Raw genomic sequence first — 15,348 nt, 5'->3', positions numbered from 1 at the left:
ACAGAGCATCAATATGGCTTAAGGCGTTGAGCTTTGCCTCAAGACGAAGCTTGGGCTGATCTCTAATTTGCTTCTTGGGTGAAAAGGGAGGGATTAAAACTGGAAAGGGTATATTACTTTGAAACCCATATATATCATTCACTAAAAAAAAATTGGGCTAGTCTTATTACAAAGTCGCTACTTTTAGGCCGCCAGCTCGCTACTTTCCACAACTTGGATCTGGCAACCCTGCTACTGGCATTGTTGTCATTTGAATGTTGTGGTTGGTGAATGTGGCGCCGGGGCTCGTGGCTGTGATCTGCTCTACCTGCTGCCTGACCTGCTCCTCCTGACCTGACCTAACCTGACCTTCACCACACTCAACATGTCGTCGACGCTCAGCTTCGCTGGCCAGAACAACAAGTGGAACACAGCTGATGATGGTACATTGGTCCTGGTCGTGTTGGGGTGCTCGCAGGCTGGCAACGGATTGTCACCGTTTCCAGCTTCTTCTTCTCAGAAGATCCCAGAGAACTTCTCTGGGATCTTCTGTAATAGTTGCCTGAGTCCCAGGTCACTATTTACTGCTAGATGAATAGAGGCATCAGATAAAAGGAAACATGCCCAGTCATTTCTGTCCCGCCTGGGATTCGAATCCGGGATCCCCATTTGCGAGTTGAGAATGCAGCCACTGTACTACAGACACGTAGGCAGAAACGGCTTATCTAATTGGGAGTAAAGGAGCACGAGAATACCAGATCAAAGCTGGAAATGCAAATGTGTCAAAATATAAGAAAATACTTGCATGAACAAATCCACAAGGGCCGTGATGAGGGTTCGAACCCATGTTCGAGAGGATCCCAGATGTGCCTTAATCGACTGAGCCACAACATGGTTAAAAGAATTGCAACCAGGAGTTCTACTGACCTCACATAGATCCTGCAGTCTCTCCAAGACAAAAACCAGGGTTTTACACAAATATACATATATACAGTAGTCTTACTGTAAGAAGTGGAAGCTCTCGGATGTTAAAAAGTTTATAATTATATCTGGTACAAATACAGTTTTAGAATAAACGGACATAGGTTTGAACCCTCATTACAGCCCTTGTGGATTTGTTCATTTGATGCATCACACTATTGTGATTTCTGTGTGTAATGAAGTAAGGGCGAAAAGGTAGAATAGCTTGTTGACAGAGCACGGGTGCATTGAGGAATTGTGTAAAACCCTGGTTTGTGTCTCATAGAGGCTGCAGAATCCGTGTTATGTCAGTAGAAATCCTGGTTGCAATTCTTTTAACTATGTCGTTAAAAGACGTACTAATGCACAGTTGATTAAGGCGCGTTTGGGATCCTCTCGGATGTAGGTTCGAACCCTCGTCACGGCCCTTGTGCATTTGTTCATTTGATGCATCACGCTGTTGTGATTTCTGTGTGTAAAATACTTGTATGCTGTGTACCTACACAGGTGGTTAACAAGTGAAATGTACTATAAGAAGTGGAAGCTCTTGGATGTTAAGAAGTTTATAATTATACATGGTACAAATACAGTTTTAGAATACAGGTAAATACAATAGCCAAAAGGCATGGTCCAGCGAGCTTGAGCTCACACTCTGTAAACACTGATACTGTAGATAACCACACTCCAACCCCCACCTACACTACAACCCACAGAGAGAGAGAGAGAGAGAGAGGGGGGGGGGGAGAAAGAGAGAGAGAGAGAGAGAGAATAACTTAAGTGTAATTTTAAGAATAATGTACTTTATATTGTTTGTATTGTGACTGCTATAGTCATAATGGCTAAATTTTTTCCTTGATAATTACTTGAATCAAGACATGGTCAGGATTTGTACTTTTGTTTTGTGTTCTATGATACAGTAACTGTACTGTATTGTGTGTGCTGCACAGTATTGCATACCAGAGTTACCTCTCTCAGTTTATTAGTATTGAAAAATATTTAGCTATGTAGATAATTTCCAGATTTACTTGGCAACAGACCTAAATGGAAGTGGGCTTGTTAACATTGGAACTGATTGTTATGGATCTAGCATCGGTGAGGTTAGAGAACAATTAATGGTTAAAAATGTCCATAGGCAAAGTTTGCATGGCTAGTATTGTATGTTTGAGTCATTTATCTTTTTTTGTCTGTATAAATGATAAATTAGATGTTAAGCTTTAATGCCTGAGATCGTTACAAATGTAACTTTGCTCCACAGTTAAAGAGGCAGCTGAAGCCATCCAGAATGCGAAGAATTTACAATGTTTGGAGCTGGAAGCCAATACTCTTGGTGTGGAGGCAGCACAGGTGATGGGGGATGCCCTTGCAGGTCATCCAGAGTTTGAGCGTGCACACTGGAAAGATCTCTTCACTGGCAGGTTGAAAACAGAGATTCCAGATGCATTGGTGAGTTAGTTCCACAAAGATTATTGGAAGAGTATATAGCTTTTTATAATTTATTGTGTTGGGGGATAGGCAGCCAGTGTATACATACATGTTAGGCTCTTATTGAGGTTGGTTATAACCCTTGGGGTTATTCATCCCCCAGGATTGAATTACTGACTCTCCCCCCGGATGCAACCCCACATGAAGCTGTCTAATTCCTGGGGGTACCTATTTACTGGTAAGTGAATAGGTACCCCCAGGTACCTATTTACAATGCAAATAATTGTACCTCATTACAATGCAAATAAGTCATTTGCATTGTAATATTAGGTAATAGGAAATGCGCCCAACTATTTTTGTCCCACCCGGGATTCAAACCTGGAATTCCTGATTCTGAGTCAGGAACGAACCCAACTGTGCTACCGAGATTAAAACCTTAATCCAAAGTTTGATACAAATATACAGTACTGTAGGTAAACTGGCTAAGATAATTGTGCCCAGTTTTTTTTAATGCATATGATTTTGTCAGATTTGGTTAACTTGAGTAAATTTAAGTGATGTATTAGTTGTTAAAGTTTAAAATATTCTATATCTGTACAGTATAAAGTTTTCTATAATGGATATAGGTTCTGAAATTAATACAAAACAATTCTTTCCTGATTGGAGATTTATACCTTAAGAGCTATGCCTGTCACTAACTCCAGGGTTTGTTTCATCCACCGTGGAATACATTCTTTGCAGTTGTAATAACTCTGAAGGCTCTTCTATCTTCTGAAAATGTTTTCTCATCCTAAACACAGGCTGTACTGAATGGTAGATAATATTGATGCAAAACATCATGGGTGTAAAATATATGCATGAGGAAACCGTGTCAAGAATATAACTCCATTTGGCCCCCAAAAATTTTTGTGGCAGATGGCCTCAACTTATGCTGACAACTATAATCTTATTTCCTACACATTTTCTTTATTAGTTTCCTGAATTCAATTACTGTATATTCAGTGTGAATTATTTGCCTCTAGTAGCGTGCCTCTTGTAATATGACACATGTATTCTAAAGAAAATGGTTTTTACAATTGTGCACTAGTTTGCAATAGCTTCAAGTGTCCCCCCCCCTTCCTCCACCTCACTCTGCTGCCACCTCACCCTTCCCCACCTCACCCACATATGCCTTCCCACCTACCTCTCTACAGCTCTCCCACTTATCTTGTCTGCACCAAAACACCCTCCCATCCACCTACCCAAACCTACAAAACTACACTTTTCTGTCTACCCACCCACCTGCCACATACCCTAACCCCATAAAAAACACCCAAACTCATATATTTCTTTGGCCTTTTTTGCTTTTGTATTGTAGTCACACTATTGTATTGGGAGATATTCCTGGCATAGGGAACAGTGATTTCTTCATGGATTGGTTGGGATCAAAACATTTAGTTTCTACATACTGTTCTGTTTTGTATTTTGTTAATGTATTTTCTGCACGTTCACATAACAATTGTGTTTTTCCAGCGGCACCTCTTTTCTGGCTTAATGCGTGCAGGGGCAAAGTTAAAGGAATTGGACTTAAGTGACAATGCCTTGGGACCAGTTGGTGTGGAGGGGATGGTGGAGTTCATGAGTTCTCCTGTCTGCTATTCCTTGGAGGTGAGTTGACGGGTTTCTCACATGATGTGGTTATCTTGTACAGTATGTGGATGCCTTGAGCAACCTTAAATATTGCAATTTATATTTACTTTATTTTTCATTTGCATTGTAATATTCCTTCTTGTGATGTAAGACTGAATTATCTCTGCAACCCCCTCATGTTGATAATGCATATGCAACCCTCTATTTTCTTTATTCAATTGCACTTTTAGATTTTATTTATTTATATTTTTTTATCACTAAAATAACTAAAATTATTACTAAATTAAATTACTAAATCATTACTAAAATTATTGTAATTTTTTTACAATGATCACTTTCTTACAATCACTTTCTTGACAGGAACATATTTCTTATCTCTTCATAATTTAGCCATATTTTATTTTCATGAATGTGAAGTATATATTGAGTGCATGTGACCTTTTATCTTGTGTAAGTGGTTTTTAGCTGATTGGGTTGCCCATCAGGAGGCTTGGGATGTGGACCGAGCCATAAGCCAGGTGAAGACTTTGAAACAATCTCAAGAGATCTACACTGCTAGAGTGTGGCTTTATTCTCTTGGTTGTTGCTTTGCTGGATCCTGCCTTCATTACTCTCATTATCTCTACAAGACCTACAATCATTCTTATTGAAACATTGGAATTAATCCTGCATTTCAACCATTTGTTCGCCATTGGTAATCTTCCTTGTGATCTGCTTATTCACCTTATTCCCTTAACTGTTTTATTGTGTAGCATCACATTTCCTATCTAATATGTACATTTTGTTTAACCTCTTGACAAACTTCTTTACTTCCTCAACTACAAGTCACTTTATGATCATAGTATTGTTCCTAACTATTTGAGTTGGTTATTTGCATGTTGTTGGCATTTGAGTGTGTGCTGTGATTTTCCTTGTCATGTGTAAAGGATTTGGTCTTATGCAGGAGCTGCGGTTAAACAACAATGGACTCGGTATAAAGGGAGGAACGATGTTGGCTGAATCTTTAATGAAGCTAGTAGAAAATGCCAAGGCAGCTGGTACTCCCCTCAAACTCAAGGTATGATCTCACATTGGGAATTACAGTTACAGGTTGTCTTGTACATGTATTTTGAATTTAAGTAGTTCAGGTGTTTACTCCTACTGATTAGATTTTGAGGAATATATATATATTTGCAACATTACCCATCAAAAAGAAACATTTGGCAGTAAGTGCACTATTCTTGCATAACTATTTATAAAATCTTTATAACTGCATTGTTTCTTGACATTGAAGTTGACTTAGTTATGTATCTGCCATCAGAAAACCTCATCATGAGGCAAAGATAAAATCCCAGTATGTGTGGTTTGGATACAACTGGTTATAGTAGCACTAAGACTGATACTTCAAGTTTGTTACTTAAAACTCCTTTTACAGGTATTCATCTCGGGGCGCAACAGGCTGGAGAAAGAGGGTGCAAAGGTATTTGCAGAATTTTTTAAAGCAGTGGGGACCCTAGAGGAGGTAGCCATGCCTCAGAATGGTATTTTCCATGAAGGCATTGCTGCTTTGGCTGAAGCCTTCAGCATGAATTCAAATCTGAGAATTATCAACTTGAATGATAAGTAAGTGTATATACAGTACATATTTATATTTATAAGATCACATTTAGAAATTCTGTGTACTTTGGAAATAACATTACAAGTGAAACAAACTTAATGCTTATCTTTAAATTGTAGTTGTTCATTAAGATTATTAAAGTACAGATTTTGTTTTCTGCATTAATTGTAAATTAACATTTATACAATCTGAAACAAGACTAAGAATGCCATATATATTTAACATAAAACAAATGTTTTTGCAATTCAAATATTCCACATGTGATGAGATTAATTTCCTCCCTCAGCACGTTTACTCATAAAGGGGCTCGAGCAATGGCAGACAAGCTGCCGTTCATGCAAAACCTTGAGGTGATAAACTTTGGGGACTGTCTTATCAAAACTGCTGGAGCAAAGTTCATTGGCAGTGCCCTTTCTTCTGATCATTCAAATTTAAAGGTAATTTGAACATGGTTGGTTAATCTCTATCATTACCATTTGTGAGGAGCATTGTGTGTAGTTGACCAGACCACACTAGAAGGTGAAGGGACGACGACGTTTCGGTCCGTCCTGGACCATTCTCAAGTCGATTGTGTGTGTAGTTTTATGAAACTGGGGAAAGTGGGGGGGGGGGTTGTTGCTGTTGATAGTTTGCTAGAATAAGGTGGCACTGTACTTGCTTCTCCATTAAGTCACTGTATGATATGGTGAATGTACCAGTGCTTTCCTGAGTCAGCACCAGTATCCCAGTAGAACATCAGAGAACATTGTACAAACATCAGAGGTCCCGGTTGTTCAACATCCTCCCAGCGAGTATAAGAAATATTGCCGGAACAACTGTGGGCATCTTTAAGAGAAAATTAGATCATTTTCTTCAAGAAGTGCCGGACCAACTGGGCTGTGGTGGATATGTGAGCCTGTGGGCTGCTCCAAGCAACAGCCTGTTGGATCAAGCTCTCACAAGTCAAACCTGACCTCGGGCCGGGCTTGGGGAGTAGAAGAACCCCCAGAACCCCATCAAGCAGGTAACACTGCTCACAAGCCGGGCTCTAGCTGACTTTTGCTGCATAATAACTAGGAATATTACTAATGGTGTTGCCTTGCCACATAGTTGGGGAGAGGAGACAGTAAAGAGATCTTCACTACTTCCGAGGGGAAGGACTTTGCCACCAAGAGCAGAGCAAACATTTTAATACCTCCTTATTCAGTATTTGATATTGAAGTGTCACTTAAAATATTTGAAGTAGAAATGCTCCAACTGATTAGGAATAAAGCAGTTGTCACTTATCATAGAGGTGCAGCAATGGCTGATATTGTGTTCATTGCTCTGGAGAGCACATGCATGAAACGAAAGTGAACAACACAGATAGAGAGAGGGAAGGCAGGAGAAGTTGTAATTTATTTGTTCATTAGTAATCACAGTGGTGGTGTGACTCAAGACAAAATTATTACAATAACACATTAAATGTTTCTACAATTACATACAGATCCTTATATTTATTTTGGATTAAAAAAAGTGATCTAAATTTGAGCTCCTTATATTTTATGATCAAGAAGAGATAAAAACATGACCTGATGTTTGGTTAGGTTTATAATTTGTTTGTAGTGAGATGAGTTTTGTTAATCCCTCATGGCTTTCAAACTTAGGCCATAAACCCTAAGTTCTACTAATATTCCACTGACTATAATAGATCAACTTTGGATCAAGGTTATTTACAGTACTCATCTATCTCTTCATCACTATTAATCAGAATTTTCAGTTAATTACTTTGAGAGCTGTAATGATATAATTATTGGTATTTAGAGCAAATGTTTGTCTTAAATTAGGACATTATTATATTGAATAATGTTCTTGTTTATTCTATTCTAGGAGCTATACTTGGACAGCAACGAAATTGGAATCGAGGGTGGCCTTGCCATTGCTAATGCCATGATAAACAAACAAAACCTGACAATGCTTAATTTGGATTGTAACCAGTTTGGTGAGTACATGTAATAATTGCAGTATTTCCTCGGAGGTGTCCACGACAGCAAACGGGAGAGTAGTGCACATCTACGTAACCATTTCTTTCCTCTATTGTATTGGTCTCTGATTTTGGCCGCCCCTGGACCATTTCTACACATTGCTAGACTCATTTGCTATTTTCTGTAATTCTGTGCCACTTTCTCCCATCAGTATTGAATCAATGGTAATAAAATGCAATAGTCACTCTTTTGATGAAACAAGTGAACATTTTAGTGACACCTTTAACATATGTATTATAGTGTTGAGGTTCTGAGCTAGAGAGAGATTGGTACTAGTAAAGTGGTATGACCTTTACTGCTTGTATGTTCTCTATTGTTTAGCTCTTCTTACATTGTTACTTCCATATTTCTTATATGGAATATAACAACTACTGTTATGTTCAAGCAGGTGTGTACAAGGTTGAGTTGATTGGTTTTAATATTTCTGAAATCCATCACGGGTTTAAGTTTTTGTGACTTGTTGACATGATAATCATTTGGCCGGCTGTTTACTTTTTTATTTTACCTATTGTAGGTGAAGAAGGGAGAGAGAATCTTGTGATTGTTCTTCAAGAAATGGGCTGCTTGGAAGCGCTTGCTACCTTGGAAAATGATGAAAACCCCGATAGTGATGAAGATGACAGTGAAGAATCGGGTGACGATGAGGATGAAAGTGATGAAGAGGAAGAGGAGGAGGAGGAGGAAGAGGAAGAAGAAATAGAAGAGGTGGTGGGCTCTGGAGTCAGCCCACTTAAACGTGCAGGAATTGAAGTGCAGCCTGTAAAAGTTTGTATATATTAGGAAAATAGGAACCGTGTTTAGTCTGTTAATAATTTTAATTTATAATTTTGATTATTGTGTCATGGATAATGAAACTACTGTATAATATCTTTCCCAATTTCTAGAATTAATTCCTAGCCAGTCTTATATGAATATTGTTACTCTGTCTTGTGACAGGAAAATGAGCCAAGATTTATTAGGAGTACTAATGTTAGGATGTTAATACTGTGTAGTAGTAGATGTAGCAAAGAGTTTTTATTTTAAATTGGTTGTTTTTGTCAACAGTGTACAGCAGCCGAGTTTTATGAGCAGCCGACAGCAGGACGACTGTTAGGGTTGGGGAATTCTGGTCCCTCCCAGTTGGTGGAAGAAGCTAAGAGAAGAGGAGCCGGGTCAGATGAAGATTTTATTTTCAACTGTTTTGGCTTGTTTATGCGAACTGCATCTGTAGGAACAACAAACAGTAGAGAGGTGGGTTATAATATCACATTCTCCATTCATTTTTGCTTATGCTAATAGTGCCATAGTTCTCTCTCGTGTCTCTAAATGTTATACTAGTTGACAGATTTTATTCATGTATATGCTTATTATATGTTTTCTCATCCTGTCATTATATATAATTCTTGAACACCCAAAATAACCTGTGCTCACCTAGTATCCGTGCACCTGTGCACTCGTCTGCGCAGCCAGTTATTATGTACGTCCATTTCCACCACTGAGGTTAATTCTCTTTTTGTTCACAGGTGCAGGAAGCTGTGCAGAGAGCAGCAGAGCATTTAGCCAAAGCCATATTTACCAGTTGCCAGAATGGTGATTTATCATCTGTTGCTACAAATAATCTTCTTGTACACCTAGGCCTTATTAAATGCGAGGTAATGATCCTAGCTAATGTTTTACTATAAGCATGGTCATTCATCTTTCAGTTCAAACTTAAAATTTGCAATACAGTATACACAATTTTACTAATAGGGTAATATCATTAAAGTGTTTTTTTCTATGAAGTTTTCCACAGCTCTTTCCAATGAGGTGAAGATTTTATTTTGCTAAATTGTACATAAATAGTATGACCAAAGTAAAAATTAAGGCCTTCCATCTTGGAAATGCAGTGCTGTACTGGTCAAAATTGCATGTTTTAATTTTTCTTCATTAGAAATACCAATTTGTTTTGTATTCATGGTTACATAAAGGAAGAAAAGAACTTAATGTACATGAATGCATTTAAGCTATGCCCTTTTGAAGTGTTAAGTACAGTATAACCCTTAGTGCATACTGGGAATGAATATATAAATACTTGCCTTAGTGGGAGAGTCATGTATGATGAATGCCATCACTTGTATTTTGCCTTTGGGACATGGAAATAAATCCACGAAACTGCCTATTCTCCAAAGCGGTTAATGGTAAGATAGTACTGTACTAAAGTTAAAAATTTACCTGGAAAAAATCCACAGGAACAATGGTGGGGGGTGTTTATGACAAGCCACTGGCTTCCTGTCTCCATTGAGGCTACTATAGATGGTGGCCCTCAAATTTAGGTAAAGTACTTAACTCATTGAACCCCTCTTGCCAGTTCCCTCCATCCAGACTCTCTTTCTCTCACTGCAAACCTATTTTTCATATTAATTCTTTGTAATCCACATACACAAGGAATTCTCAGTACCATGATATATCTATGAGAAAATCATTGGAGCTGGATGGGAATCAATCCAGCATCCTGGGTAATCCCAGGCGTGTCCATGGACAACAACATGCTAATGATTATGTAACGATTACTTGCCCTAATGATTTTATCACTTTCTTACCAATATTCCAGTTGCCTCAGCTGGGTTTTCTAACTTTTGACTCGGTCTTTTGACAGTAGATCATGTCGGTGAGACTTTGAGGTTGCTACTCGCAAAATCATCATGCTTGTATTGATTTTGGTTCTTTATCACAAGAACTTGTTAGCATTTACCATGCTCCTGTTGAGCCAACTTAGTGTGAGAATAGGGTTTTGAATGTCCTATCATCAAAGAGATTTTGTCTTGTTCCTTTACTGCTCTTTCTCTTAATGCTAGGTCACCGGGTGAGTAATTACCTAAGTGTAATTATAATTACCTAAGTGTAGTTACAGGATGAGAGCTACGCTCGTGGTGTCCCGTCTTCCCAGCACTCTTTGTCATATAACGCTTTGAAACTACTGACGGTCTTGGCCTCCACCACCTTCTCCCCTAACTTGTTCCAACCGTCGACCACTCTGTTTGCGAAAGTGAATTTTCTTATATTTCTTCGGCATCTGTGTTTAGCTAGTTTATATCTATGACCTCTTGTTCTTAACGTTCCAGGTCTCAAGAAATCTTCCCTATCGATTTTATCAATTCCTGTTACTATTTTGTATGTAGTGATCATATCACCTCTTTTTCTTCTGTCTTTTAGTTTTGGCATATTTAATGTGAGCTTCATGTGGTGCTTCATAGGAAGGTGTTTGGTCATGGAAACACATTTGTGTAGCTCTGTCCTTAACTAGTTTGTTAGGACCCCCACAGTGTGATTTGTTCATCTGGGGAATCCTCATAACCTTTGTCCAGTGACATAATCTCCGTAAGTGTTAGACTACCTCTCGTGTGTAAACTGACAGTCTTGGTGCCCCTTTTTTGGTTCCTCCATCTTGTTTGTTTGTCTCCGATTCAATATGAAAAAACTAATCACATTGTCAATAGAACCATTCTGGCCTCGCCTCTTGTCTCCCGTTCTCTCTCCGCATTGTAGTGTTGTATTGTATTAGGAAGAATGTATCTGGGTACCTGTGATCGTCTTCACTGCTTCCTTGTTGTAGTGGATGGCAGGCTGGTCAGATTGGTACATGGATGAGTATGAAGCCTCACTGGTGATAAGTGAGGCTTCTGTAGGGCTATGAGTATTTATAGATGTGCCTTTGATGCGCATCTTTGACTGAATTAAGCTTTTCTCCAGTGCATTCTCTAAAACCTTATATGACTATGCAATGATATTTGAAAAAGTTCTCTTGTATCTGATTGTCATTCTGCCCAACTGTTCATGAATCCTGTCTGAAACAGCAGATTCTGACTATAAGGCAGAGCTCAAAAAGTTATTTATCAATTTGACTAATAAAAGCCCTGTTTCTGAAGGGGGTGGGGGAGGAATGAGAGGCCATTATGATTTATGATTCAGTTGTGGTCTGTAAGATTAAGGCTAAAATGGTGCTTATGGCATCAGTGTATCAGTGGGCTAAGTATTCTGAATCTAATCTTGAACATTTTATGAAATATGAGTACATGATGATAATTATTGCTCTAGGTTGTGTTACATTTTGCATGTTTATCCTAAGGCATGCTAAAGTCAGAATTTTATTTTTAAAATACAGTATCATAATAGTGCTGATATTCCCAAAATTGTTAGGTGAGGTTAACTAATTAGTAATTTCTTTACATTCAGGATAAAAAATTTAAGTTGGAATGGGATTTGAGAGGATGTCTTAAGATGTTGGCCAGTCTTGTGAGCCAGCCACTCTTCCCAGCTCAGACAAAGAGCACACTTCAGCTCTTCCTGTCCAGGTAAATTAAAATATAGTTGTATCCCAAGAAAATAGATTAGATGTGTTGTGTATCCTTAGAGCGCAATAAATAGACAGTCTGAAAAAAAAGTGTGTGGTATTAAGAGAATACAATATGAAGTGGAAACATAATGGAGATATGTAGGGTTTAAAAGTTGTAAACATCAAAATTGAAGAGAGCATATTGAGATGGTCATGTTGAATAAGTGAATGATGCAAACAATAAGTCACAATAACATGGCTGATAATTAGACACCCAATCCATACATCTGGATTGGGTGTCTAAAATGTCTAAAAAGTCATTAGAAAGCTGGACTGGACCAGTCATACAACTTGATAATGGTCCAGGATGGACTGACGCATCATCACTTTATTTTCCGATGTGTGGGTTGGGGGAAAGAAACGCTATGCAAAGATGTAAGGACATGGTGAAGGGAAGGGCATTTTCAGGGGAAAGCGCCAAGCCATTAGACTATATAGCACTGGAAGGGGGGTCGGGATAAGAATTTGGGATGGGACGGGGGAGACAGGAATGGTGCCCAATCACTTGGACGGTCGGGGATTGAACGCCAACCTGCATGAAGCGAGGCAAAGTTGGATGGATAGTCGGATGTTGGACAAAGTATTTTATTTTAATTATTTTATTGTATAGCAGCAGAATGCATAAAATAATTACTTATAAAGCTGTGAGCTTATTGTACTGAAAAAAAAGTAAATTTGTCTATTTGATTTTATATATATACTTCAGAAATATAAGTTTCTAATAAACAATGGCAATTGCTTTTCAGACCAAATTCAAGAATAGACGAATGTGTACAGGAGAAGCACAAGCTGATGGTGGCATTGTTTAACTAACATAATGAAGCTTTAGAATGTCAATGATACTCAGGAAGAAACTTGATAGAAGACAAAACTTTTCTTGATTGTATTTGATGTATATAATGTTAAATTTTCTTTGATGCCTTCATTTGTATGACTTGTTTACGTAATTTGTTTTTTGACGAATATCATTTCCTTCATTCAAGACAAATAAATTTCTTAAACACAGGGAGGGACAAGAGTAGATGTATGATACACTAGTCAGTCAGTCAGTGCTGGACATATTCTGGTTCAAGAGCTCTACTTTTTGATTGTTTACCTCATGCAGTACTTGTTTAAGATTTGTTACATCAGTATGTTGTAAAATTGTCAAGCACTCTTGTATTGAACATATTTTCTTTTGCATTAAGTTAGCTATTAAGATTTTATTACATTGTATAATAGATTTTCAAATACATATATGAGCAATGAATATTGTCAGCTTGTGCATAGATTTTGAGCTCGACAAGTATTAATATAAGTGTCTGTAATAGTGCATTTGTGTTATGTTAGAGGAAATAGATGTGTGAACCTACATAATGATAGCACAGGATTACTTCCATCACTCCTGCGTAATTAAATCCTGCTCATTGCTGTGCTTTCTTACAATATGCTTTCATAACTGTGATCTGAAATAAATCCACAGGAACCGTGATGAGGGTTTGAACCCTATGTGTGTTCCCAGGCACGCTCTAGTCGACTAGAGCGTGCCTGGGCATAGGTTCGAACCCTCATCACGGCGGCTCCTGTGGATTTGTTCGTTTATATATCACGACAATGTGATTTCTCTGTAACTCTGATCTGTTTCCCCAAAACCATTCATATTCTATCATCAAGTTGAACATGGTTTTGAGCAGTCCCTTTGAACCCAGAATATCCTAAATCATATATTTATTTTGTTCTTTTGTCTGAAATATGAAGATAAATTGAAGCTTAAGACAAAATCACTAAGATTGTAATTTGAAGCATTGGTAAGTAGGGTAGATAGTTATTTGTCTGTAATTGTAACTTAATTACAATGAGAGGATTGATTTCATATAAGGCAAATGAATTGCCTTAAAGTTGCTTAAAGAATTTAAGATTTTTTGTCTTTATTTACATTACTAGCAAGTTGTCATTCAAGGAAAATCTAATTGTAAATTTATAATGATTTTGTTTTCACTTTTTATAATCAGTGTGGGTCAGAATTAGATTATATTTCATTATATTGTACTGTACATTCTTCTTTCAAATTTCTGAATTGTGTTGAGCAAAAGTTACCAAAGAACACTCATGAAAGTAAAGGCTTAATACTTACCTATACGGTGTCTCATTATCATTATGGGTCTATGTAAGTCGTCATGTTGTTACAAGATCAAGAAACATGTGGTGTTTAATGCCATTGTATTTATGCGGAGTGAGATCCAGCTTTTGAGAGCCCTGTCTCATAGCTGCTGATACTGTGAATACCAGTTGCTTCCAGCATCTGGTTCAGGCTCATTCTACTTGTTTACTACTCTTGACTGTATGGAGTATTTCCTTATATTTCATTAGCTTATCTCTGCTTCAAACTTTTTTTCTGTCTTTGTTTTGGCACCTTTCACCTGCAAAGAGATTGTATCTAAAGATTGATTGTATTTTGTTTGTTATAATCATATTGTCATATTCTTCTCCCATTCAATGTTTTTGGTTTTGGTTCACTTATTTAGTTTCTACTTTCCTCATTTCTCTTCTCTCTGGAACTTGTTTTGAGACATCTTTAGACCTTAATTTTTCTTTATCAGGTGCTGGTTCCATGTGGGAGCTACATTCCTATGGAGTGGTCTAACAAATGCTGTATATTATATTTGGAAGGATTCCATGATCAGGTTCTTCAAAGTCATGCTTATGTTTGCTTGTTATGCATATGCAGCTGATATTATACTGTTATTGTGAACCTCTGGTGTTTAAGCTGGTTTTACATACACTAACAGGCTCTTTTCATTTTTGTGACTCGTGCAACTGCCACTCTCTTAAACTATACTGTTTCACTGATCTCTTACCTCTCCTAAACCTCATTACTTTACATTTTGTAGGGTTAAATTCTAGCTGCCACTTGTCTACTCAATCCTGCAGCTTGTCCAGGTCCTGTAACATTATGTAGCCCTATTCAGTCCTTATGCTTCCAGTCGGCTTAGCATCATCATCATCATCATCTACAAACATTGACATGTACTATTCTACCGCCTCTAGAAGGTATCAGGAACAGTAGTGGTTCAAATACTAAGCTTACGACTTGGAATATAATGTCTGATGACTGCTGTCATCGATACAATTAATTGAAATGTTCTGAGATACTAAGGGGCCAGCTGGAGAGAGAAAAAGAGAGAAATGCTACTATAAAACATAAAAATGTTGCCACTGCCCAGATACACTGGCTAGGGAACTGGGAGAGTGAGAGAAAATGGGAATAGCTGTTAAATGATGTTCACAACCTAGCCCAACAACTTGGACAGGTCTGTAGAGCGTCAGTCTTACTTCATGCAGGTCGGCATTCAATCCCCGAGTATCCAAGTGGTTGGACACCATTCCTTACCTCTGTCCCATCCTAAATCCTTCCCCTCATTCCTTCT

The 15,348-nt window shown here is 38.0% G+C and overlaps 1 protein-coding gene across 1 annotated transcript; it reads left to right on the top strand.

The window, feature by feature from the left end:
• The first annotated feature begins 240 nt into the window (after positions 1 to 240).
• On the top strand, positions 241 to 14,057 carry RanGAP (Ran GTPase activating protein). The gene is made up of 12 exons (XM_045739644.2): positions 241 to 422; positions 2,195 to 2,382; positions 3,874 to 4,008; positions 4,934 to 5,047; positions 5,405 to 5,592; positions 5,874 to 6,024; positions 7,436 to 7,547; positions 8,105 to 8,355; positions 8,635 to 8,820; positions 9,093 to 9,221; positions 11,782 to 11,900; positions 12,688 to 14,057. The coding sequence occupies exons 1-12, from the start codon at positions 365 to 367 to the stop codon at positions 12,752 to 12,754; spliced, it is 1,698 nt and encodes a 565-aa protein (XP_045595600.2). The 5' UTR covers positions 241 to 364; the 3' UTR covers positions 12,755 to 14,057.
• Positions 14,058 to 15,348: the final 1,291 nt, after the last annotated feature.

Source organism: Procambarus clarkii, chromosome 25, assembly GCF_040958095.1.
Source record: "Procambarus clarkii isolate CNS0578487 chromosome 25, FALCON_Pclarkii_2.0, whole genome shotgun sequence".
NCBI lineage: Eukaryota > Metazoa > Arthropoda > Malacostraca > Decapoda > Cambaridae > Procambarus > Procambarus clarkii.
Note: the sequence above shows the minus strand (reverse complement) of the source record. Positions and strands in the feature narration are given on the sequence as shown.